This window comes from Vipera ursinii (genome assembly GCF_947247035.1).
Source record: "Vipera ursinii genome assembly, chromosome: 2".
Taxonomy (NCBI): domain Eukaryota; kingdom Metazoa; phylum Chordata; class Lepidosauria; order Squamata; family Viperidae; genus Vipera; species Vipera ursinii.
In genome coordinates, this window is record NC_139513.1 from 86750142 (window position 1) to 86777978 (window position 27837).

A 27837-nucleotide genomic window follows, 5' to 3' on the forward strand; every position below is an offset into this window, starting at 1 on the left:
AGATGGAAGGAAACTCTTTCCCATTTCCCTGCCCTGGTTATGTTCATATAATGTTTTCATGGATATGATTGTAAAGAGAGCCAACACCGATTGAAATTTTTTTTCTTGGCATTAGTGTTTGGAGGAAAAATGTTTGCTGATCTAATTCCAAATAAATGGGAAGGGATTCGTCCATTCCTAATTACTGATTAAAAATGAACAGGAAAGCAGAATACATCAGCAGATTACTTGCTCAGGTTTTTCTCTAAAATATCCTTTAGATTAGGGGTAGGTATTTTTGGGGAGTGAGAGCCACACTCAACAACACAAGCTGAGCAGAGGGAAGGACTTGATCACAGATGTGAAGGAGGCCAAGATTTTTTTTGGGGGGGGGATATCTGGAAGGATGTTACAGTTCAGGAAAGTTGTTTTAGTCATTCTTTTTTAAAAAAAATATGCTTATGGCCTGCTTTCTAGTGTTTCTTATGTGTACATATGTGTGTATTTGTGTGCACAGGGATTAATTTTCTGCCTCAAAATTGTAAGAAGCAATGTCTTGATGTTTCTGATTTTCACTGGTGACTAATTATCAAACAGTTGTGAGATCCTAAGGGCATGGGAGAAGTGAAGTGAAGATAAAAAGAGAAGCAGCTACCCTAAGGACAGAGCAAGTATAAATCAGAAGTAGACATAATATTAGAAATAACTCTGTAAACCACATCATAAATATTGTTGCTATGACTTGTTTGATGAATCAATGTAAACAAAATATGAGCCAGAAACCAATAATTTGCCCCCAAGAAAGGATCAGATTGAAACCATGATGCTGCAGAGTAATCAGGATAAGATTAGCTCCTTTGTCTTCCATATACAAATCCAATCCCCTGTGTTCTCTCCCTCTCGCTTCTTCCCTCTCTCCCCCTGCCCCTCCCTCCAGTGGAAATTCAGGAGGAGGCAGCTGTATTTTCAGGTACAACTTTAGTCAACCTAGTCATTTTCACTACTTAGAATTCCGAAGTAAGCATGCTGAAAAAGGATTTCTAGAATGTTTAATCCAAGAAATCCAGAAGGCCCTTGAATGGTGAAGATCATCCATCCATCCATTCAAAATTAACTTTTCCAAGGCCATTGACTTCCAAACAGGTACAATCATGTTATTTTAAATAAACAGTCTATCACATTCCATGTTACAATTCATCTAGCAGGGAAATGGCATTCTTCCACAAAAAACAAGATTAAACAATCTTGTGAATGCCTGCAGGCAGTGAGAAACTGGCTTTGGAAATGCCCATGGAGATATAACAGCAAGATTGATATACTTAAATTGATATAATGTGATGACCGAGACAAGCACTGAGATTTTCTATGTAAATTTATATTGACACTCAGTATGTCTGTTGAACCAACTACTATGCCTGCAGAAAAATAAGTGTGGAGAGTGACAGTATAAATGTCTGAGTTGTATTTTGAATTATAAATGGGTTCATAGCAAGATTGACTAGATGGAGCAGGACTGAACAGACAAGAATAACGTTTTGAAAAATAAGTCAATTTATTTAACTTTTGGGACTTAAGACTATAATTCCATTGATAAATTGTACAAGGTCTTGCCAACTGATGCTATCAGCAGAATAGAGGTCTTGGATTTATGGATTAAAGAGCCTTGGTGGAGCAGTGGGCTAATGCCTCCTTAAGTAACACCAGCTGCCTGCAATTAGTGCAGGTTCGCATCCCACCAGGCTCAAGGTTGACTCAGCCTTCCATCCTTCCGAGGTAGGTAAAATGAGGACCCAGATTGTTGGGGGCAATTAAGCTGACTTTGTAATAATGCCACTTGGGTGTGTGTGTGTGAAAGCCCTAATAAGCAGGCATATACATAGAATGAAGGATACTGCTAAGCTTGTAAGCCGCCCTGAGTCTTCGGAGAAGGGCGGGATATAAATGGAATTAAAAATAAAAAAAAATTTGAAATGCCATAGTTGAATGTATTCAAAATGAGGCACTACCTCAAAAAATGGGCAAAGAATTTGTAATTTATGGATATCATAAAAAAAGGAAACTGGAATATATTTGGGACATATATGCCATGAGAAATATCAGTTACTTCAACTAATTGCAGAAAGAAAAAGTCAAGGGAAAATGATATTGGAAAATGATACGCATCCTAATAGAAAAATCTTATTTTGCTATTTGGACAAAAAAGAGACTTATTTCTGTTAGTAACATCAAAAAACCAAATAGAATTATGCTCACCATACTTTATTGCTTTGCTTCAGACATCTAATCATCAGGCTTTTCTATTTATAACTGTATAAAGCTTTGAAAAGGTGTGTTGCTTCAATAAAGGGTTGTGCAAATCATGCTTTGGAAACAACCCAAAACAGCCCCGATCTACCTCCAGTACTTCTTGGGGTTGCTGGGCAAGGATTCAGAGTGATGCACATTCCATTCTTGATGAGAATCATATTTTGTGGTACCAACTATCTCCATGAACCATAATACTCAAAATACTGGTGGCTGCCTGCATAGGAGGAAGACCCCTAATGGACTGTTCCCGCACCCCTCATTGCTGTACCTGATTTTGTGAGCTAATATATGAAATTAAATTAAAGTCTTCAGCTAACAGAAATGGGATGACTTTCTTGAGAATTCCAGGTATTTTCCAACATAGCAAAAGGACTGAATTGGAACCACTGATCTACTAACATGTTATAAGAAAAAGAGAGAATCCAGAAGGGTAAAACCACCTGTGACATCCCTGCTGATTTAGTTTTAGTTGCCTATATTTTTGTTGCCACCTTCAAAATTCATATATTGTTACAAGCTACAATTCAGAGTCTGATCTTGACGCTGGAGATGTTGTTCCACCTGAACCTGTGCTTCATAATACCTTCATAAATGACTTAGATGAGGGAATAAAAGGGGATCTCATCAGATTTGCAGATGACATTAAGCTGGCAGGAACAGCCACCTCCTCAGAAGACAAGCTCAGGATCCAAAAAGATCTTGATAGACTTGAACAATGGGAGCTATCCAACAAAATGACATTTAATGTGTAGAAAAGCAAGGTTTTACACCTAGGCAGGAAAAACCAAAGGTACAAATACAGATTAGGTGAAACCTGACTCAAAACAGTAACTGTGAGATGGACCATGGAGTCCTAGTGGACGATCACTTAAACATGAGTCAGCAGTATGCGGCAGCAGCCAAAAAAGCTAATACCATCCTTGGTTATATAAACAGGCATAGAATCAAAATCACATGAAGTATTAGTACTACTTTATAAAGCCTTAGTAAGGCCGCATCTGTAATACTACATCCAGTTTTGGTCATCACATTACTAAAAAGATGTTGAGACTTTGGGAAAAGTGCAAAGAAGAGCAATTAAGATGATCAAAGGCCTGAAGAACGGTTGCAGGATTTGGGAATGGCCAGTCTAGAGAAAAGAAGGACTAGCGGGGACATGTTAGCAGTATTCCAGTGTTTGAGAGGCTGCCACAGGGAAGACGGGGTCAACTTATTTTCCAAAGCACCGGAGGGCAGGAGAAGAAACAACGGATAGAAACTGATCAAGGAGAGAAGCAACCTGGAATTAAGGAGAAACTTCGTACCAGTGAGGGCAATTAACCAGTGGAACAGCTTGCCTTCAGACATTGTGGGTGCTTTATCACTCAAGGTTTTTAAGAGGAGACTGGACGGCCACTTGTCTGGAATGATAAAGGGCAGAGGTCCCAAACCTTTTGGGCTCCAGGGACCGGTTCCGTGGAGACAGGTTTTTCTATGAACCAGAGAGTGTGTGGTTTTGTGTGCTGCCTGCATCTTGCGGATGGGACTTTGCTTGTTTGTGCGGACTGGTTGCTGACATGCCGCGGCCCAGTACCAGTCCGGGGGCTTGGGACCCCTTAGGGACTCCTGCTTGAGCAGACCTCAAGCAGACCTGGAAGACCTCCAAGGTCCCTTCCAGCTCTATTCTGATTATTCAGCATTGTCAGCCTCAGGAATCAAAAAGCCAGGATTCAACTGAGGCTCATTAGTCACAGGCATCTCCTGTTCGAATGGAGCAATCCGATGATGAGACATAAACCCCAGGTGTTAATACATAAAGAAGCAAGCAGAACAATTTCCCTCAATGAGACTTCTCGTGAAACAAAAATCAAGGCCTGAGTAATTGCAGCCAGTGCTGCAGATAAATTTAGCTCCTGTACTTGAGTCCTTGTTAGAGACAACCATTTGGCTATCCAGCTCTTCAATTGTGTTGTTGCTTCTTATTTGTGGCTCTTAACTCTTGGACTACCCAACTATTGATTTGGGGTCCTGTGATTTTTGGAATCTTTATGGACGACATTATTGCTACTTGGACTGTGTTCGACTCCGTTCAGGCAAGCATTTTTTTTTTACTAAGCATTTCAATTGCATCCCTGTCTGCTATTATTTGCCCTAAACTACAGCAAATATTCTTGGTTCTAAAGTGCTGTAAATGTGTGAGGGAGAGAAAGAGCAACCTTGAAATATATATTTTGCTTGAGCTGCAGCAATTACATGAATCAATTGAGTAACATGATGTGCCAATACGCTTCAAATGAGATAAGGAATGAGACTTCTTAGTGGTGCTGATTCCATTTAGCTCTTCTGATCTCATAGCTGCTGATAGACCTATTCTACAAGTTCTGCTCTATTTATATATCTATTTTTAAAATTACTAAATTTATGCCCTCCGTTTCTATGTATTTGATCATCAAGCCAGCTTACAATAAAAATATTGAAATATAAAGTAGAAAAACATTAATAAAATTAAATCCATATAAAGTATATTTACCTTTTAAAAACACCTGAGAAACTGGCCAGATTTCTGGTCCTTATATTTTGACCAGAAATTTTATAGTATGGTTTTACTGAAATTTTCTCAGTGTATCAATATCAATATTTATCAATATCCATTGGTGGGTTTGAAGGTAAAGGGATCAGACTAATGAAAGTAGCATTTTTGTATCACTTTTTTTCTACATGCATGCCTAAAGTTTGTGGTGTGATGTGATGTGCCTTTGTCATTCTGACCCTAGTTTCTCCCCAGCTTCCCATGGATGCACCTCTATAATTGGGATAATTTATTTATGTTAAGTTTGTTACCAATAATGTAGTATTCTCAAAAGGTTAGTGCTTACTTTTAGACCTTCATTGTTGTAACTTTGATAGATACAGTCAATGACTCCTTTGTATTTGTTTAAATAAACCCCATCTGCTTGGAGACGACATTTCACAACATCCATAGGAGTTGCTGTTCCCCAAGATATGATTCCTAGGGAGAAATTGGTAGATGTTAGTCATTAGATAGACAATAAACTTTGAATTCATTTTTGAAACCAAGTAGCTGGGTTAGTATCTTTTGGGATGAAGGAATTGGAGAAATCTTAAAAATGGGGGATAGGAGATTTGTAAAAGCAAAACATTTTGGCTTAGAAGTATTTTTGCTAAGGTGGGAAAAGAGTGGCAAAATGTTATTATAGGTAATCCTTGCTTAAAGATTGCTCTGTTTAGCAACCATTCAAAATTATGATGGCACTGAAAAAGTAACTTTACAACCAACCATCTCAGCATCCCTACAGTCATGTGATCACCATTTGGGCACCTCACAGTTGGTCGGGACTTGCAACCGTTGCAGTGACTCTCAGCCATGTGACCACTACTTGTATGCTTCACAGCTGGTTTCCGTCAAACAATCAATGGAGAAACTGGCAGTACACTCACAAGTTGTGATGATGTGATATCTCTTAATGATGATAGGTGACTCATTTAATGACTGCAGAGAAGTGAGGTTGTAAAATGGGACAAAACTCATTTGTCTTGCTTAGCAACAGAAATGTTAGGCTCAGTTGTGGTTGTAAGTCTAAGATTACCACTAAATGTTTTACATTCAGAATAAATGAATGCCACTCAAACATGGTATAATCTTAAAATCCCACACCTCAAACACAATTGCACCAGAGTTTCAGATAAATGGACGGTACATTATAAGTTAACCTATGTTTTGCACGTTGCTCTCTCTCTGTGAATGTTTTTACAGAGCATTGGCTTGGAGGAATGTAGTTAGGTTGTGCTACTCTTGTGAAATGCTGGAAAAATCTATTCATGTTAACCAATAACTGGCTTTGCTTTTATGTGAGCCAGTGCCAAGGTTTGAGAATAATTGGACAGATTAAATAGTGACTGCAATGAAAATCTATTATTCAAAATAAATTAGAAGACAGTAAAAGAGAGAACAGAATAGCCAAATGGTTTCAATGTTATTTTATAAATTAGAAGATCAACCTACAATGGCACAAAGCAGAAATTACTATCCCTCAATAGCAATTGTTACATGAGAGAGAGAGAGAGAAAGGAAAGTCCATGATTTTCTGTGAGGAAAAAAAGGAAAGTTTGTGATTTTTTTCACATTTCTGTATTAAAAATTTAGCTAATTGTAACAATACATGACTTTAAAAAGAGATCAAAATTTTTACCTACATTGTGATGATACATTTCATGATAACATTAAATCAGATTTACAACCTTGACCTTAGAGATATTTCTTCCCCTTTCCCCTTTTCTAGTAAAAGAAAAATAGATCTGATTGTGTATTTTAACATTTTTCAAAATCTCATCCCCAGCATGTCATATTTTCTACTTGCATCCTTGCCAGTATAAACGTCCTTGAATATCTGTACTAACTTTACTGGAATAGTACACACCAGTATGATCAAGGTATTTTGTTTGGATCTAGATTTTCTGATGTGACTTGGTAGACTATATTTTCATTCAGTTCTGTTCATGTAACGCTGATTCAACCAACCAGTCACGGATCAGTTTATAATTAATAAGATAGCAATTGTGCTAAAGAAGAAATAAAAATAAAAACTCATAATAATAGAATAAAGTAAAGATAAGATTATTAAAGTACGGATATAAAATGCAAAAGGATCCTATAAAATTACAATTAAATTTTACAGTAAATAATCTAAATAGCAATAGCACTTAGACTTATATACCACTTCATAGTGCTTTACAGCCCTCTCTAAGTGGTTTACAGAGTCAGCCTATTGCCCCAAACAATCTGGGTCCTCATTTTACCGACCTCAGAAAGATGGAAGGCTGAGTCAACCTTGAGCCACTCAGAATCGAACTCCTGGAGTGAGCAGTGAGTTAGCCTGCAATACTGCATTCTAACCACTGCACCACCACAGCTCAATAAATGCTATAAACAAAGACAAAAAACTATAAAAGGATATAAATAATACTAGAATTTATAAAGCACTACGATAATACAAGACTATGCTAGCTTATCTCTTTACACTTGCTGAAGCTCTTCTAGTGTTTTCTGTAATTAAGACCATTATGCTTCAGACAATAACAAATGAAATGAAATGAAATGAAAACAAGAAAGCCATATGTATATTTAAAAGTATAAAAGAGGAAAGAGAGGAAAATATATTGACTTATGGGAACCTAGTTAAAGCTCAGCATCACCTCACTGGGAGGAATTTTTACATTTAATCATAGGTCTAACATAAAATCTGGCTCTATAGTTTAAAATCTCTACCATCCAATTAACTAGCAAGAGACTAAGATATTCAGCCTCTAGCCAGTCCAGATATTGTGTTATATATATATATATATGAGGAAATACACATTTCCATAGATTTCTATAAAAAAGGCCATTCATTTAAGAAGTAAATTTAAGTAGCATTTACATAATGCTACTCCAAGAGCTTTGAATAATACTATGAATTTTTCTTGTTTGCCCAAGATGCTAGCATATAGCCAGTGCATTTATTTATTCCAATGCAAAAGCAAACCAACCATATTAAGGCCCAATGTCACGATGTGAACCCAGCCAAATAACATTCAGAAAGATAGGTTCATACCTGCAATGCCACCAGCCATCCATGCTGCAAAGGGAGTGGGAGAAAGACATTCTTCTGAAGTGATCCAGACGGAAACCAATGCGTAAGGGATAAAGTAGAGGCAGTATCCTGGGACATCCCTCAGAAGCATGGCGGTAGTACCTCGAAAGAGTCCTGCCAAACCTTCCTGCTGAAGAATTGTAGCGACACAGTGAATTGGACCTCGGTAGGCAGCCTGTGCTGAAACGCCAGTTGCTTTGTGCTTTATTTCCAAGTTGGCTAGAGAGGAAGTAAAAGGAGATTTCAGGGTCTGATACAAATTAATTCCTTAGAGATTTGCTGTGTATATTGGCTTAGGAGTCAGGCAGTATTATTTGTTTTGATTTCTACACAGCCTTCCAGAAAGCTAAAAGGGTAGGGATACCTCAGATCGCAGGAGGGGAGGGCATGCCAAAGGGCTGGGGTAGCCAGCGGGTATATCGCGAATTGATGAGATACCTTCTATTTTAAGGCTCTTCCTTGATCTAGGTTCACTAGATAGAAAATAGAAGACAGAATAACAGAGTTGAAAGGGACCTTGTAGGTCATCTAGTCCAAGCAGGAGACCCTACAGCATTTCTGACAGATGGCAGTCCAATCTCTTCTTGAAAGCTTCCAGTGATGAAGCTCCCACAACATCTGAAGGCAAACTGTTCCATTGGTTGATTGTTCTCACTGTCAGAAAATTTCTCCTTATTTCTAGGTTTAAATCTCTCCTGGATCAGTTTCCATCCGTTATTCCTTGTCTGGCCTTCAGGTGCTTTGGAAAATAGTATGGTGCCACCACAAATTAGAAAAAGGAAAATGATTCATGGAATTCAAACACCCACATTTCATCCCATTGCAAGTGATGTGATATATCTGATGAAATCAGAAGTTTGCTTAATTTACAATTACTTTTAACTACTGTTTTCCTTTTGATTTTATGTTTCAGTTGTACTCATTCAAGTGGTGGTGTGTTTGTTTTTCCCATGTCTGTTTCTCTCATGCTCTATTTGGTTGCTTTCCAAAGAAATCTGGTTGTGATCTTTGTGCAAAACGATGCTAGACTATCAATCTGGGCATGGACCAGCAAAATTTGTGTTGTGCAGTGCTATTGGTGGCTCAAATTATACTATTAAAGGTGAATATTTTTAAATTAAGGTAAATATATTTTTAAATGATATGTGATTTAAACCCAATATGGAAATATTCATACTGAATGAACTATAATTCAGAGATTCTTTCAGAGATAGCTGTGTTATTGCCTTATAGGAATAATTGTATGGAATAATCAATGTGCAGAACAAAATAAGGTTGCATTAAAATGATGACGCATGTTTTGTGTTTGGATAAAAATATATAAGCTGTGAGTTTGCTGTCATGACATCATGACATGTTACATCCTATCCTATCCTATCATTATATCATACATAATTGGTATGGGAAAAGAACAGTGTGGTAGCCTAGTGATGAAGAAGCTTGCCTCCCATTCGGAAGATTGAGAGTTTAATCCAGGCTAGTGGCAGATGTTTTTCTCCTAGTGGACAAAGAAAAAAAATTATATGCTGTGACCCACATAAGGTCAGGAAGGGCATCTGGCCAATAAATGCTTAGTTCCATCCAGTTGCCCCAACTCTACCCTAAATAAAGGAATTACAGGGTGGTAAAATGGAAGGTTTTTTAAAACTGGTATGATAAAAAGCAAAGGTATGTCCTGGACTTACCTTTAGGAAAAGTCTGTGTCTGCATCTGCAGCCTTATTTTTACTAGGTCAACTGGGCAACCAATTCCTACTGAGAAAGCCCCAGTTACCATGCTTGCTAAAGTTATATCTGTGAGTGCAGGAGGATGGTTAGGTTTCCCATAGCGATGTTGGCAAATAAGCCTTTGGGTACTGCTGAAGACACCAAATACCAATGAATTATAAGCAGCAATGCTGATTAAAGGGAAAGACATTCCCTTAAAAAAACCAGTAACCTGCAAGAAAAGTAAAATAGGATATGAATAAGACTCCACTGGAGCTGGGCAGCCAATAACTTAAATAACTTTTATGTCATTGCCCCTTTAAGATCCAAATGACAACTTTTCAATAGCTTTTTTATTCTTGCTGGAAAACTTGTATTCCACATTCTGGACATTGCTTTATATTTTTAGTTTTTGAAAATCTTATCTCTATCTCCAGTAAGATTTTAAATTAGCAAATTAGAGGAGACTCTGAAGGGCACAGAACATATAAAATCTAAGAACTGAATATTGCTAATGGCAGATGTTAGATGAATTTTGCAGTCAATGCACTTTAATAATGGAAAAGAATTGATCAATTACAGTTCTTCCCACATCTGAAACAGAAAGTGTTGTTTATATTAAAATGAAAAAAACCAGTTTCATATACATAGACATGAAATTTCTTTCTAGAGGTAAATGAGTAGAGAGATCTTGAAGGGATTGATAACTGGTAGAACCATAACACCGAGTTACTTTCTATATCTAGTAGAAATAGGTTGCCTATGGTATGTTGTGTAAGAAATTCTGCTCTGGTCTGCTCCATTGTCCACAGGCTGGACTTCATGAGAACAAAAAGTAAGTGGAAAGTTTATGAAACATAGAAAACTATAGTGAGTTAATTTAATGTGAGCTACAATAGGAACAATATAGAGGATATAAGAAACAGATTTCTTGGATTCTAGCAAAAAGACAGATTATGTAGTCACTAGGGAACTTCTAGTTTTCATCCAGACATCCCCTAATTATATTGGGGGATATATTGTATTGGGGGATTATCTATTAACTTATTAATCAATGTAGAACTTATCTAAGAACTTCCCTAACATCATTAATTTTTATGACAAAGCAGAATGTACATTCTTCTGTAGGGTCTCATTGATGCACCTAGGGAGAGGTGCTCAGTGCTAGAAAGTATAGTGTTGTTTTCAACAACAGAGGTGGGAAAAATGTATATGTTCCTAATTGTCCATATTAATGATCTTTAAACAGTCACTACCGTTTTGTACTATATGGCATCATCATATATTCTCTTGTGCTTCTCTAACTTTCCTTTTTCTCTTCATCAGCTGTGCTTTCTTCTGAAGAGATCCAGAACAAAGGACGTGGATGGGAAAAAGAAAGGGGAAAAATACATATGCTTATCTCTATAAACATTCTGGCATTACAAATACTATATATTAGAAATATATAGGTATTATTAAAACCGGAAAGCACAAAAACAGACTTCTGTTAATTTTGTTAAGCATCAGGAATTCTTACTTGAAATGTTAGCAGATCTTTCTGAATTCTTTTTGGAATTCTTTTTGTAGTACTCCAGAAATCATATTCTTTGACATTCTTGTCGAAAGCCACTGTCAAGCTCTTGGCAATCCACTTTTATAGAAAGCAAGATTCTCCCAGAGTTTCTTTTAATAAGATTTATTGAAAGAGAACAGAACAAGGTTACAGAGATCTCAGCTACTGGATTGCTTTACCTTAAAACCTAATTTATAGCCACCTAGTTAAAGTAGAGTTTTTCAGTCTTTTACTAACAAAAAAAAAATCTGAATAAATTGTCAAGGAGGGTATGATCTTAATCGATAAGAATGGCCAGAATGTCACTTTATCTTAGGTTTTTAATATACCATTATAGCCATATTCTAAGATGACGGGAACATCGGAGTGGAGGACTCCACAAATAATATTGTTTGAAAAAGTTTTGTTTCTTGGATGTGTTTGTGTTTTTGTGATGAAGAATATGTACCATAAGAAGAATTGTCCCTTACAAGGAGCAGAAAAATACGTTTGGCGTGAATTTTGCGAGCTGATCAAGTGAGCAATGAAAGTCCAAAAACTATCCCTGCATGATTCCAAATGTTGGAAAGTGAAACGTGTGAAACCAGAGTCACAGTGGAAGAACTCCCAAAATGCAAGAAAAATCAACAAATGTGGTTTCCAGCACCTCTCCTCTACCCAGCTGCATGCAATGTGCTTGAAATAAGATGAATGGTTTATAAATACATCAGTAATAATTACAGAAAGATGGTAGGATGACATGTAGAAATTGAATGCAGAAATTGGATCTTATAATATCATATGACATGTTAAAAAAGAATAGGTCAGTTGGAAAGAGAGGGTTAATGTTATAATCTGATGTTGATGTATATACACCTAAAAGCACGATTTGAGTATTTCAATAAATTATGCCAATAGAGTACTGTAGAATACCAAAGATCACTAAGAAATGCAAAATGATGCCATATTGTGCCAGATTTCCAAACTTTCAGAAAGAATGGCAGTCTCAGTAATGAAAAGCAGATTGTATCTTTAGAAGCCAAACTCACTGAAGCATGGATCATGGAATTAGAAGGGGCAATTTAAGCCATCAAGTCCAGCTGCCTGCTGAAAGCAGAGTCCAAATTAAAGTAACACCATCAGAAGGATGACTAGCCTCTACTTGAACTGATTAGTAAAGGGGAGTCCACTTCTTTATGGGGAATTGATTTTACTTCTAAGAATTTGTCTTCTGGCATTTAATTGGATAATATATTCCATGTTTTATGCTCTGAAAGAACATAGATGTTCAATGTCTTCTATGTGACATTCTTCCAGATATTCAGAGCATGTTATTAAGTTCCTCACAATCTTCTCAAAACTGAATATTCCTAGTTCTTTCCATTGTTTTTCATGGGACATTTTCTCAGGATAACTTCATAGGGAAACTTTTGTTTGTTTACTTTCATGTTTATACTTCTTTTATTTTTCTATGTTTTAATTTTGTTTTGATGAGCTTTTCCTTTTTTTCTTATTGTTCAAGCAGAAAAATATATCAGTCAACCAAACAATTATATAGTACATACTGAAGACACAATTCCATTCCAGTGAGGAAGAACAAACTACCTAAAATTAAGAAAATCTGATAGCAGAAACATATAGAGCATGTCAGAAGAGTTTCAACTCAGAGTGAGCTTAGTTATATGAGATACTCTAAGAGTAAAAGAAAAAAGAATGAAAAAGATGCATTTTAATATCGAGGGGGGAACGAGACATGGATAGAATGTATGGACAAGTAATAGTTATTGTTCTATTTAAGGTAAAATAAAAGGCTTTCAATTCCCCTTTTAACAGCAAGTCTGACTTTTGCATAAAATGAAGACAAAAACACAATAGGTATATTGTGTGATATTTCTAAACTGGAAAGGGAAATGTTTTATAAATGTTTATGATATGAAAGAGGATAAATTTGTATATTTAACTATTAAACTACAGTGTGTGGAGTTTACCTTATGTGGATAGCTTGATTGTGTTTTGTATATTCAAGAGATTGTTAAGGATTGCTAATATAGGTATCTTAATATCTGAAGCAAGAAATCATGGATGATAGAATGAATTTATTTGCTGCCCCTGATTTTCAAATGAGGTAATTCAGCTTAAGTTTAGAAATAATCTTTCTAGCATTCTCAACTGTTTATGGTAGAGCAGACTGCCTCAGAAAATAATGAAGATCTTTGGGATGCTCTTCAGCTGTACAATAAGTTTGTGATTCTTGTTCTAAAATACTAGTTAGCCAATAGTGAAGAAAGGTTAGGAGCCTTCCAGATGTGACCTTATTCCACAGACACATATCACTTAGCAACAGCACTTAGATTTATATTGCTTCATAGTGCTCTACAGCCCTCTATAAGCAGAGTCAGCATATTGCCCCCAACAACCTGGGTCCACATTTTACCAACCTTGGAAGGATGGAAGGCTGAGTCAACCTTGAGCCCCATCATGGTCAAACTCCAGGCTGTGGGCAGAGTTAGCCTGCAGTATTGCATTCTAACCACTGCACCATCACAGCTCCACATACACCATTATAATTAATATCTTTGAGTGGATTCTATTTTCCTTCCGCTTCAGTTGCATGATTTGACCAAAACTATTGTAACTAAAAAAGGCACGCTGAGCTTGTCGATCAGAAGGTCGGCAGTTTGGCGGGTCGAATCCCGAGTGCCGCGTAACAGTGAGCACCTGTTACTCGTCCCAGCTTCTGTCAACCTAGCAGTTTGAAAGCTCATAAAAATGCAAGTAGAAAAGTAGGGACCACTATGGTGGAAAGGTAACAGCGTTCCATGCGCCTTTGGCGTCTAGTCATGCCAGCCACATGACCACGGAGACGTCCTCGGACAAGTGCTGGCTCTTCGGCTTTGAAATGGAGATGAGCACCGGCCCTTAGAGTTGGAAACGACTGGCACACATGTGCGGGGGAACCTTTACCTTTATTGTAACTAAAGCAGGAGAAAGCTGAAACATGAAAGAGTGCTTGCAGCCAGCAATAGTGGTGTGTGGAGGAGAAACATGTTCCTTTGATTAGAACTACACCTGTCTGGGAGAGCCCACAGTCAGCACTGCAAAATGCATGCCAGAGTACTTACTGCATGAGTAAGAATTTCAAAAGAGAGCTGAGAAAACACTGTTCAAAATCCTACTAATCCATCAACTGGTCTTAATCTCTCTTACAGTTGTAATTAAAGATTGCTCGTCTTACTGTATTTTTATACCATCATAGAATACTCATTTTATATTACATAAAATACTCGTGGAATTAGAATACATAGTAAAACTACATGAGTTTCCTAGAGAATGAGGAATGAGTAAATATCAAAAATATTAATAAAGAAGCATAGTATACTTCACTCCTTCATGTGTTTTGGGCATTCAGAAATCCTAATGGATGTAAACAAGGTGTGATATAAGTGCCCAATATCAATATATCTTCAAGTCCACATTAATTAAGAAAGGTTTTTTGGGGGGAAGAAAGTGTCAATATAAAAAAAAAATTTCATGGATGATTTACCTAGATTGCACTTGTCATCACAAAGATTTTGAAAGCCATAAATGTTTTACTTGACAGACAATATACAAGCAAAATAGCAAATCAAAATCAAATTTGGGTGTTCTTACTACATGGTCTGAACACTGATGTGCCATCAGTACATAAATCTGTTGATGAAAATACTAATAGGTGAAGTATTCCATTAATATAGGGAGCAGTAAAGATGGTAATAACCATGACATAGAATTTTAGTTGAAGCTTTCTTTGAACCTTTTAGATGACTGTATTCCTGTCATAGTTTTGAAATCCCAGCATTAAAGATTTGTACAAGTGATACTGGTTTAAAGGAATCTAATTCCCAGTTGAATATTATTTGTCTGGAGACAAAGCTTGTAAATTAATGCACCTCAAAAACTACCCTTGTTCTCTGTACAGGTATATTTCAGACACAAGAACATACTTACAGCTTCATTTTTGTATATAGTGCGGATGCAGTTAAATGTGTTTCCATAGCCTTGCCCAGCTTGTAAGCGAGTCTACAGAAGAATACAGTTATGAAATGCAATTACTGAGAGCTCACATTTCACAAACAAGGAGCGCTTGTATTTTACCCCAATCTATGCTTTGTTTCAAAAGAGGAGAAAACAAGAAAACGTGCATTTTATCAAGTGTCTGCCAAAGATAACAAGTGCATATAACTGCTTAATCTTCACTCTCAGCATACTCTGCAAATAATAATAATAATAATAATAATAATAATAATAATAATAATAATAATAATAATAATAAATAAAGTTGGAAGGGACCTTGGAGGTCATCTAGTCCAACCCCCTGCTCAGGCAGGAAACCCTATACCATTTCAGGCAAATGGCTGTCCAGTCTCTTCTTAAAAACCTCCAGTGTTGGAGCATTCACCACCTCTGGAGGCAGGTTGTTCCACTGGTTAATTGTTCTAACTGTCAGGAAGTTTCTCCTAGGTTGCTTCTCTCCTTGACTAGTTTCCATCCGTTGCTTCTTGTCCTGCTTTCAGGTGCTTTGGAGAATAGCTTGACTCCTTCTTCTTTGTGGCAGCCCCTGAGATATTGGAACACTGCTATCATGTCACCCCTCACCCTTCTCTTCATTAAACTACCCATACCCAATTCCAGCAACCGTTCCCTATATGTTTTAGCCTCCAGCCCCCCAATCATCTTTTTTGCTCTTCTCTGTACCCTTTCTAGAGTCTCAACATCTTTTTTACATCGTGGTGACCAAAACTGGATGCAGTATTCCAGGTGTGGCCTTACAAAAGCATTGTAAAGTGGTATTAGTACTTCACTTGATCTTGATTCTGTCCCTCTGTTAATGCAGCCTAGCACTGTGTTGGCTTTTTTGGCAGCTGCAGCACACTGCTGGCTCATATTGAAGTGATTGTCTACTAAGACTCCGAGATCCCTCTCACAGTTACTACTATTGAGCAAGGTACCACCTATACTATACCTATGCATTTGATTTTTCCTGCCTAAATGTAGAACCTTACTTTTTTCACCATTGAATTTCATTTTGTTAGATAGTGCCCAGTGTTCGAGTCTGTCCAGAACCTTCTGTATCTTAAGCCTATCTTCTGGAGTATTGGCTATTCCTGCCAGCTTGGTGTCGTCTGCAAATTTGATGAGTTCCCCATCTATCCCCTCAAATCGTTAATGAAGATATTGAAGAGCACTGGGCCCAGAACAGAGCCCTGGGGCACCCCACTACACACTTCCTTCCATGTAGATGCGGTTCCATTGAGGACCACACGCTGAGTACAGCCTGTCAGCCAGCTACGAATCCAGCTGGTGGTGATGCTATCTAACCCACATTTTTCTATCTTATCAAGTAGTAGGTTGTGATCTACTTTATCAAATGCCTTACTGAAGTCCAAATGAAAAACATGAACCCTGAGTGTTATACAAATTTACCTGATTTATGATTATTATCTTCTTAACTTCTTTATGCACACTTGATTCAGAATAATCTGTCCAGCTCTCGTAAATATTACGCTTAAACATGTCTTACGATTGCTAAGTATCTCTGCTTGTTAACAATGCAGAGTAAAACAATGTCACTTCTGCAATGTAGAATTTTGTAGAATCTATAGGTTTTGGGAACTCCATAGATTACCCTTCTGCATAGAATATCTGGATTAATTACATTTAATTAAATTTTATAGAAACAGTTTCCTAGCAAAAATCTGATGATCTGAAATTAGGTGGTCATCTCTGTACTGGACAATCAGGACTGGACACCATTCGTCCAAGGACTCCTGTCTTGGGCAAGGTGTTGGACTAGAAGACATCCAAGGACTTTTCCAATCCTATGATTCTATACAATTATTCACACTCTATGCACATTGCCGACACTTGATAATCTCTACTGTAATCCACTATTCCTAAAATTCAGTTGAGGAAAAAACATTCCATTTATTGTTTATTATAAAAATCCATTTAATAAAATCAAGACAAGACATAGATTTCTGGAATTTTATAAAAGCCCAAGTAAAAATCCCCGTGGGGTATCTGCTTTAGGCAACATACCACATGTATTATCCACTACATAACTGCAAATTATGATTGCTCCTATTGGAAATGATTTGTATTGAACTTGATCACTGTTTTCCCAACTAATTTCTAATGGTAGAAATTATGATGGATCAAAAACAGATATTGATGCACCTAATGATAAACAAGAGTAATTTTATCAACTCACTACTTTTTATAGTAACTAGCAGGGGATCTCTAGCTACGAGTCTTACCCAGCCATAATCTGAGACCAAACATGCAACTTTTTGTTGGTAAATCTTATGCTTTGCTGTTGAGTTTTGCTCATGTCCAAGAGCTCTAACAAGGAATCACACCAAAGCCCTGTGCCAAAATTAGTGCTATTTAATGTATTGATTCATGGTTTGAAAGGAAGAATAGAAAGCACTTCTAAACAGCTCATTTCAAAACTGAACAAGAATAATTGCCTTATTTGGGTAAAAAATAAAATGTGCCCTCACACAAAAGGAAAAGATAAGAATCAAATGCTGCTGAGTGGGCTACATTATCAAAAGAAATGCAGGTAAAGTGTTTATTATTATTATTTATTAAATTATTATTATTTATTAAATTTTTATACCGCCCTTCTCCCAAAGGACTCAGGGTGGTGTACAGGGCAATAAATATCAAAATACAAAAGTTAAAAAGATTAAATAATTATGCCCGATATAATACAGTAATTAAAAGCTATGTTAAAACCCAAACCCAAACCCCAAACCCATCAGATCAGCTGCTCAGAGCCCTCCAAGCCGCGGCGCCTCCCGACTCCACAGAGGGCCTCTGAAAAAATGCTGGAGCTCACAGTTCGAAACGGAGGACTGCATCACCAACGAAGGTGCCGACCATCTCTCTTCCTGGATCTTTCAACTCACCAGACCCCAGCACAGAGGAAAAAAACACCTCTGCAGACCCTTCGGACTCCAAAAACTCCAAGGACGCCGAAATAGCTGGAGCTCTCCGTGAAGCTCAGCCAAGCACGTCCGCCATCTTGGGCATGAGAAATTATGAGAAATTCATCTCCCATTCTTTCATTAATTGCTTTAGTATGCCACACCTCATAGTTTGAATTGATAATATGCTTGAATACCATGTTTGATTTTATTTGTAATGCAAAGAAATGTTTACTATCACTATTGTCCTAATTTAAATATGAACTAATGCAAATGAAAACAGAGTCAATGAGGGCTGGAAAAATAAAAACGGTGCCAGGTGGAAGTTTATAAAGCCAACATAAGTGGGGGGAGAAAAATCTGTTCTGCTAGATATCTGTTCTGCACTATATAAAGTTATAGTACAGCTATAAATAACAGAAGTCTTCTTAATCACAAGAATCATATTAAAAATCTTGAAGTGCTTGCAGATTAATATTTCAACCCAATAGTAGTGTGCAATGAGCCCTACCAATCAGATTTGCAAATAGAATGCAAACAAGTGCTCCAACACTGGAAGTCTTTAAGAAGAGACGGGATAACCATTTGTCTGAAATGGTATTGGGTTTCCTGCCTAAGCAGAGGGTTGGACTAGAAGACCTCCAAGGTCCCTTCCAGGTCTGCCATTCTATTCTGAGCCCTACCAATCAGACTTGCAGATAGAATGCACATGAGCCCTACCAATCAGATTATTTGCTATGACTGACATTCTTGCAAATGCATATTATCCCTATTTCTTTTGCAGAACAGCAATAATGAGAATGAGAAGCGGTCTGTACTCCTGGTGGAGAATCTGGCTCCCCAAGTTACATCTTCCCATGGGGCACTGGTTTGAAAGGAAACACTCCTGACATATCAGCAAGGATTATAGCACAGAGGCTGAAGAAATGCCACTCAGCAAGCAGAATACTGCCAGAATGTTTTGTTCCCTTTTTCTTACTGAAGAGAAGATTGGCTGGCATCAAAGTCTCTCTCTCTCTCTTAAGCATCCTAGTTTCTGCAGTATTAGGGACAGCTCACAATAATATTGTCTGAAATTGAGCCTGGAAGGGTTGGACAGAAGTTTCATTATCAGAATGTCTCCCTGACCTCTGTGGTCAAGAATCATTTATCCTGGGACATTCTGAAAACAAATTCCTTACTCTGAGTGGCAAATAATTGCAAGTTAGGGCTGATCCTTTCAATGAGTGCAAAATTGGCTATTTTAGAAAAGTTTGATTTAGAATAGGAGACCCAGTTCAAGTTTCTATTCAGCCATAAAACTCTTTTGGTGAGTTTGGGCTCATCACCAACTCTCAGCCTAATTTATCTTAGAGAATTATTGTGGGGATAAAAAGGAGGCCTAAGTATTTTAGCCTCCTTGGATAAATTGTGGGAAAGAAAAAAAAAGTCGTTTTCTCAGCAAAATCACTTACTAGCAGCCATTGCAAAGCCTGTAAGCTTCTATCTCTCCCTCTACATCTAGACCATTGTATCACTGTGATAGGTACAAAAATGTCATGTAAACTTCACAGTTATCTATACTGAGGTGTATCACCATACTAATCAAAATACATGCAGTATTTTGGACCTCGATAGCTCTTCTGATAAGCAAATTTGATATAAACTTAATGAGTTCCTTGAAAGAAGAAAAAAGATGACGTTAGATGATAGACAGACAGACAGTATAGATGGTTGTTTTAAACATACAAATGTCTGGATCTTATCAAGAAATACCCCAATGTATTTATGGAGAAAAAATCCATTAATAAGTCTTACTAGCTGGAGGTCAGTAGTGATAAGAAAAATGTACTAGGCAGTCAAACAGCTTGAGATATTGGAGAGCTACAAAGCAAACTTGTCTCCCTTTGTTTTCACTCAGTTTGTTGCCCTATCCCTGAACCCCCATCTTCCATTATAAAGGAGAATGTATGTGGGCTATGCCTTTCTTGCTATCCAGATATCTGAAAAAGAGAAGCAGCCAGGAAACCTCAGCAACAAAGGAGGAGAAACAGTGCCAAGGGGCTTCGCTGCTCAGAGTGGGTGGTCTGGGTTTAGGCATAGACAGAGACTGGCACCAACTTGACTAATTAGTGATCAATGTTATTTGTGTACTGCTGCTTTTGCAATGACAACATATTGGAAAAAGTAAAAAAAAGTATCACCTCCACCTTTTTTTTTTTTTTTGTGGGAGAGGAATATTTCGCAGAATGTCTGTATAGGGTATTTGCCAATGCCCTAAAAGAAATGTAAACATTAACTACTGTACTGTGGTCTATGCCAAAAAAAAGCAGTACATTTTTTTAGGAAGCAGGTTTGTTATTCATAAGATCAACAGCCCAATAACTCTGAAACCACGACACCCCATTCACTCATCCAACTTCAAAACCAATCCAGTGTAGCAATGTTATAATCCAGGTTATACATAAAATGCTTTCCAAATTCTTCTCATTCACTGACCATCATGTTATTTTCTTGTTTATTGAAATCTGGCATGTTTCTAACTGAGCTCAAAGTTTTGCAAAGAGTCAAAGTACTCACTTTGAGCATGGTCTCTATGCCTTATTTGTTGATTTGAGGAGACTTGCTGTACTAGGACATAATCCACATTCAAATACACTGAGCTATTCAGCACAGCTCTCTGCTCTCATTCCCTTATTCCTCAGGATGCACCTTTGCTACTTAATCAGTAAGTACTGAATTAGTCTATGACTCTGTTTCTTAATTCACTCTTTAAGATCTTTCCCTTTCCCTTGCTGATTTGGAAATGGAACAAAGCTGCCTAGTTGCCATTCCCAAGCTGCATCAAGATCCAATAGTAAAGAAGGGGCCAGCTTGACAGTTGTATTGAACGATGTGTGGCTTGTTTCTTGGCTGTGCCCAAGCAAAAGTAGGAAACGTAGCAAAAATGTTCCCACAAGGTCTATTGTTGACTCCTAGCACGCGCTACCAGCAATGACAGTAAAGCCATCCATTTGGCAGAACTGGAAAGCACATATTCCTTCAATACTCACTTCCAGACAAATTCACGGACAGCACAGCAAATTGTAAATACACAAATGTGATTAGTTTTTTGGCACAGTTATTTCAGGAAAGGGGAGCATTCAACCAAACACTGTACTTTGGCACTTTTGTCTTTAAAATCCCCCAAGCATACAGAACTGCAATCCTATTCATGGGAACCTAGTAATTGTTACATATTGTATCAGTGTGCACCACGAAGTGTATGAGGCCATGAAGGAAGAAAATAAACTGCTTGTTACAATCTCAGGACTTATTCCCACATTAATAAAAGTTTCCTTCTAATTTGCTATGCCATCCAAATGCACCAAAGTGATTCTTCAGTTGTACCATAATACATCCAAATAAACTGTTGGTAACAGGGTGCTAAATCAGGAATCTGAACTCTGATGGAATATACTTATTCAGAAGGCAACGTCTTCATGGGTATATTTAAATTATAACTACTAGTGTAAAAAAAAGTTTCACATAACTACAATAACCTCCCAAAAGACATAACCTTCCAAATAAAAATCCCAGTTTCAATATAACACAAATGTAATCCCCTTGGCAGAAAGGGGGCAATAAAGGGTTATTAATTTTCTAGATAAGATCACTCTGGGCTTATCTGTACTCTGCATTGTCAGTATTTTTTAAAATAGTCCTAAGTATTTACCTTAGTAGCAGATTCCCCCCAATCCACCTAAAAGTAGCAATCAGATACTACACATGAGCTTTATGAATGTGCTCTATAATTAAACCAGGACGGAAATATTTTTTGGTTATGTTAATCACACAAAATATACCCTTCCAGAGAAAATATCTCCATTCTCCCTAGTGCTAAATGATTTATTTAGATGTGTAAGAATGCATTAAATATACACATACATACGCTAACCTTTACTGTGTCCAAAGGATGTCCCACGATAACACCTGCAGCTCCTGTAATTTAAAGTAATAATTAAAAGAGTTTCATGAAAAAGAAAACAACAACAAAAGAGCATTTTTCTATCAATGGCCAGCATAACTAGTTACAATTCTTCCTTGTTCAGCTCCCACTGTCAGAATTATGTGACCTATGAAACAATGGGAGCCATAGATGGCCAGTAGAGAAGCACAGAGGAGCCACTGCAAGTCAGTTCCCAAGCAGTAGTTTCCACCTTAGCTCTAAGGAATAGAAAATAATAATAATAATAATAATAATAATAATAATAATAATAATAATAATAATAATAGTAATAGTAATAATAATAATAATAATAATAATAATAATAATAATAATAATAATAATAATAATTTTATTTATAAAATAAAGAAGCAGAAGTTACTATTGTGGAGGAAGACATGGCTTATAAGGCCCGTGTGAGCTCATTTCTTCTTGTTATGTTGTCTTTATGACTCTGCTTGCCAAAAATATATTGATTTTTTTTATTTATTCTGGAGGGTTCAATAACAGTGTCAGTAACCAGATTCAGAAACTTTGCACAAAGCATGACTTTAAGAAGGAATTGCAATTTAGCTACTCAACATAATTTGAAAATTTAAAAAAAATTAGATGCTGGCTTCAGCTACCTAACTTTGGAACAAGGAAGAAAATTATTTTCACTGATTCTTTCTCCCCACCTACATTCTCTGCTACCTCCAGTGCTCATTTGGAGAGCCACTCCGATGATCAGGGACAAATGGCAAATTTGAATTCACTGCAGGAAGGTTTCCTAAGTAAAATTCCATTGCTTAATTTAACTTGTTCTTTAAATTTTCTTTTCTTGGATTCATGATTCAGGTAATTTGCTGGATAATGTTTAATCTATTACCAAACCTTAGAAATGACTACCCATAATTTTAATTAAAGAACGTAACAGAGCGAGCGCCTGTTACTCGTCCCAGCTTCTGCCAACCTAGCAGTTCGAAAGCACGTAAAAATGCAAGTAGAAAAATAGGGACCACTACGGTGGGAAGGTAACAGCGTTCTGTGCGCCTTTGATGTCTAGTCATGCCGGCCACATGACCACGGAGACGTCCTCGGACAAGCGCTGGCTCTTCGGCTCTGAAACGGAGATGAGCACCGGCCCCTAGAGTTGGAAACGACTAGCACGCATGTGCGGGGGAACCTTGACCTTGACCTTGAATCTGATCTATAACCGCCTAGTGATTTTTTAGTATGGGAACATAGTATGTTTATTGTATAATATTAAGGATAACCCTCAAGGTAGACACATTTCTATCATAAGGCATGTTCTAAAAAAGAGATGTTTATTTCTGGCAATATAAGTAAATGACATTTGCTGTTAATGACTCATCAGTGTAACAGTTGCTATCTCTACTGGAAAAGAATTGGAAAGGTGATAGGTCATTTACATTTTCCAAAGTATTCATTCTACAGCATTTTGCAACTTGACAGTATTATTGTCCAAGGAGTCACCAGATATTAAGAAATGTGATCTGTCTAGATTGACAGGTTTGGTTGCAGATGTTTCATTAGTCAACTAGATAACATCATCAGTACTTATGAATGTGGGGCTTGCTTCCTGTTTATATATAGTAGCTTGCCCAGCCATCATTGGTGGTGGTGTGGTTTTCTCCTTGGCGGTTCATTGATTAGAATATTGTATTGTTCTTGATTGTTTGTCTGGTGATAATCCCTGCTTGATGGCTGATTTGTCTGAACTTCCAGGATTTCCCTAGAAGCAACCCAGAACACCAGAAAAAAGGAAACAGACCTATACAACATCTTCCAACAAAGTGGATAGTACACAACTTCATCAGAAAATGACTGACCTCTCAACCCTCTATAGCACAACTAACACGAGCTATGAAAAAGGTAACATTGCCATACATTTAAAACATCTTAGAAACTAGCAACAGATTATACAACCACAAAGTATCATTGTAGGACACAAACCAACTAAAGTCCTACAAAACATATTAAGTAAGTCAGAAGACATAGTAGCCCAACAAATAAAAACAAGATATTATATCACATTTACACACCATTCAAAAGAGACAATAAACACCTAAGAAGGAAATAAACCACAATACATTCTCTCCAACAACTAATACCCAGATAAGCAGGGACTAACACCAGACCAGTTGTTATGCCTGCTTGTATATGTATTTTAACACTGTGTGGGGTCTCCAGACTTGGCGACTTGACTGGCTGCGGAATTCTGAGAACTGAAGTCCACAAGTCTTAAATTCACAAGGTTTGGGGAGCCCTGGTATAATGGAAGGGCATGGTAACCTGCTGTCTGGGCTGATTGCCTTTCAAAATAGAAATCTCAATAAATAAATAAAATGTTGACAAAGTATCTCAGATAGACAGGATTGTCTTGAAGCAGTTTAAAGTTAAACCAGCATAAACACAGATCAGGAACAGTTGAGACTGCTGTGTGTAATATAGCTTGAGTCAGAAAATGCAAACATTTTCTTCTTCCTCCCAAAAGCAAGAGAGCCTACTTTCCATACTTGTATATGGGACATCTGCTTAATGAATAGAAGAAATAGAAAAATAGTAATTTTTCATTTGCTAAGACTATCATCACTCCAGATTTCTCTCTCAATTATCTTCTACATTCACTGCAGTCAAACCCAAGTACAGTCTGGCAAGTTCTGCTAGAACCCTATATAAATTGCAACCAAAGGCAATTGGCAATTTATAAGAAGTTTTCTTGCAGGGACTGTTAAAGAATGAGTTACAGTGCTTGCTATCATGAAGCCACAAGCCAACTGATCATGAGGCAAGCCTTGGGTTTTCACCTAGGGGTTTAGAATAAGTCACTGTGAGTCTTGCATTGGTCATTTAAATTACACTGACAAGATCTTAATATCAGACTTTATAGCTAAAGAGCACAAATTACTATTTTCTAGTGTTAGTTTAAAGAACAAAGGATAACCTGTGACATCAAGCATGTTTGACAAGATGCAATAATTCTCAGGTGAGAAGATTAAGAGACAGTCAAGTGAACAAGACCATATATTTTTTATATAAACTTTATTCAAGTACATGTGATAATAATTGTCTCTCCCTCAAGATTTATTTTATTAAGGGAGCAAGTTCATCAAGTAATGGAAACTATGCAGAGACATATTTATCATGTCACCATGTACAACTTTACTTTTTATATATACTCCATTGAAACTCAATATACTCCATGGGTGATGCCAATGTATAATTCTGAGTTGAAGAGAAAAAAAATATGCAGACATTGAGAAAACATAGTAAATAGAGTCAGGACTAAAAGTAGGGTAGTTAACTCACTAGAAAATAGAAGTCCTGGAAAAAATGGAATTGTTAGACCATAATATTAAAACCAAGGCTAAATAAATAACAGAAAAGCAGATATTATAAAAGGTTGCTATAACTCAGCAAGATGTATAGATAGTATTAGATAATTTTAACTTAACATTACAGGTAGTCCTTGTTTAGTGACCACAAATGGGACCAGCAACTCAGTTCTTAACCAAAGCAGTCACTAAATGAAACTGCAATTGTGTTTATGATCTTACTTTAGATTTCCTTTGCTTTATTGATCTGTAAAGGTCATAAATCCAAGGATTGGTCATAAAGTTACCCATGTCTCCTATTTCTAAATGTAGTAAAAGGGAATTTCAATTCACATTTAGTCACCAGGAATACTAATATTATGACCATTCCATGGAAATAATGGGATTTTCCAAAAAATCTCTATCCCATGGATGCCACTCCATTTGAGCATTCTGCAAATACCTTTAATTGTTCCATATGTGTATGGATCCAATTATGCAAAAATCTCCCCTGAATCACTGATAACAGAAGGGGATGTGTATAACTGAAAAATAGAAGTGTATTCCAAATCACAATTTAAGAGTCTCATAATTCTCAACCTGCACCACCGTGCAATGTTAAATGTTTGTTGAATATGAAACTGAAGACATCTGTACTGTATGTGGAGGAGTAAAACTTTACAGTCCCCATTGAATCTAATGTTGCAAATAGTCTTTTTTTTTAAAAAAAAGTTCATATACTGAAACTAAACTAAAATGATAAAGGAAAGTTATTAAAAATTGACTATAAACAAATTAAACTTATCAGAATCACCCAGTATATAGCTTACCATGCATCATAGGTGAAACATCTTTACAGGATGGATTTCCAAATTGAAAATGCCTTAATCATGGCATGTTATCCTGTAGTATTACTTTTTGAATTAACTATTCTATTAATACTCTGAGTATTGTATGTTAAGATCAAAAAGTTACAATCTGTACAATCTGTAAATATGCAACAAACGTATCTTTTTCTGTTATGTAATAACCATGATATAACTTGGGAATTTAGGAACTGTCACTTATATATGCTGCTTGCTACGTGCATTTATAACCTTATCTTCAAAGGAATGTACTTCATAATAGATGAGTATATGGCCGGGAGATCATATAATGGATATACATATGCCTTGTAATTCTTCCTTCGATACAGACCTGAACTACAGAAGATGAATTGTGATTGCCAGGTGATCACTCTGTTGTTATTCTCCAGGAGTTATGGAGTTTGGAGTATTTGAATCCGTAAGAGCATTAGTTTGTCAATAGGTTGGGGACCAGTAGTGAAAAAGACAGATAATGTTGGTATTTGTCCACATTTTCTTATCTTGATCTCTAGTCAAACCAACAGTTCGTGAAAGGAGTGGCTGTAAGGAGGTTTCCGATTGGCCAATATTAGACCAGCTGTCTAAGCATCAGGATCTGACTCCACAGCTCAATTTATTAGGAGATCTCTGTTGAATCTTTATTAGAGGCATGAGTAAAATGGGGAAGGAACCTGAGTAACTTTCAATTAAACTTAATCCTGTTTGTTTGTGTTTTCCTCTCCTGAACCATACTTGTGATTTATGGATCTAGTACCTTTGAAAGATCACAGGACTGAATGTTCATAACAAGCAATTACTGCTTACTTCAAAAGATGTTTTCTTCATTAATTGGGTAAATTATACTCACAGAACCATACAAATGGCTGAGAAATGCACTGAACTATGTGTGCAAACTGTTAAATTCAGAACGGTTTATCATCCAGCTAAAAATTCGAGCCCCTTTTTAATGCTCCTTTGTTGTATTATCATATTATTCCCACATGAATCACTTACCTCCTACCCATCCAGCTATAAAATCATCCAACTGAAAGCTGCCCGTTTTACCATATCTTAAGCAGTCCTGTTCAGTTTTAGTCTTGGGTGATGCGGTTACATTCATCTCCTTCAGCACCAGGCAAGCAACAGAAGAGAGTTCTCAATGTGCCTCTTTTAAATCTGTATTTTTTTTTGTCCTGTTATGACTGCAGAGCAGTGGTTTCTTTGACAACTTTCAACAGCCTCAGAACTCAAACAACTCGATTCCAGTCTCTGTCTCTCTTCCCTGCAAAAGTGCCTTCAAAGCACAAAGTGACCTCATAGTCACAAAGCTTAAAGGGACAGTACAATCAGAACCACAGGTTCCAGAAGTCACTCTAGCATGTTACTAATTAAAGGCAGATAGCTAATCTATGGTCAACATAGAAAATAATGAACTCTTTATGTCTTGTATATTTGGTCTGTAACCAAACCAAACCAAACCAAAATTGTATATGTGGAAACTAAATTGTTCAGAGTGAAAGCATCCAAGTGACTACAGTATTTTAGAAGAATGGTGATGAAAAGCTATTATAACCTGAAAGCTGT

The 27837-nt window shown here is 36.9% G+C and overlaps 1 protein-coding gene across 1 annotated transcript in view; it reads right to left on the reverse strand.

Annotated features, from left to right (window-relative positions):
* SLC25A48 (solute carrier family 25 member 48) overlaps positions 1 to 27304 on the reverse strand; it is a gene marked incomplete at its 3' end in the record, with an annotated part of 29345 nt that extends 2041 nt beyond the window's left edge. Inside the window, exons 1-6 of the mRNA XM_083351467.1 lie at positions 27268 to 27304; positions 22044 to 22087; positions 15144 to 15215; positions 9602 to 9854; positions 7878 to 8135; positions 5142 to 5275 (exon numbers count right to left, since the gene is read on the reverse strand). Of these exons, the coding sequence (XP_083207593.1) occupies positions 5142 to 5275; positions 7878 to 8135; positions 9602 to 9833 (624 nt within the window). The 5' untranslated portion in view covers positions 9834 to 9854; positions 15144 to 15215; positions 22044 to 22087; positions 27268 to 27304. The remainder of the gene's footprint in view (positions 1 to 5141; positions 5276 to 7877; positions 8136 to 9601; positions 9855 to 15143; positions 15216 to 22043; positions 22088 to 27267) is intronic.
* Between the last annotated feature and the right edge of the window lie 533 nt (positions 27305 to 27837).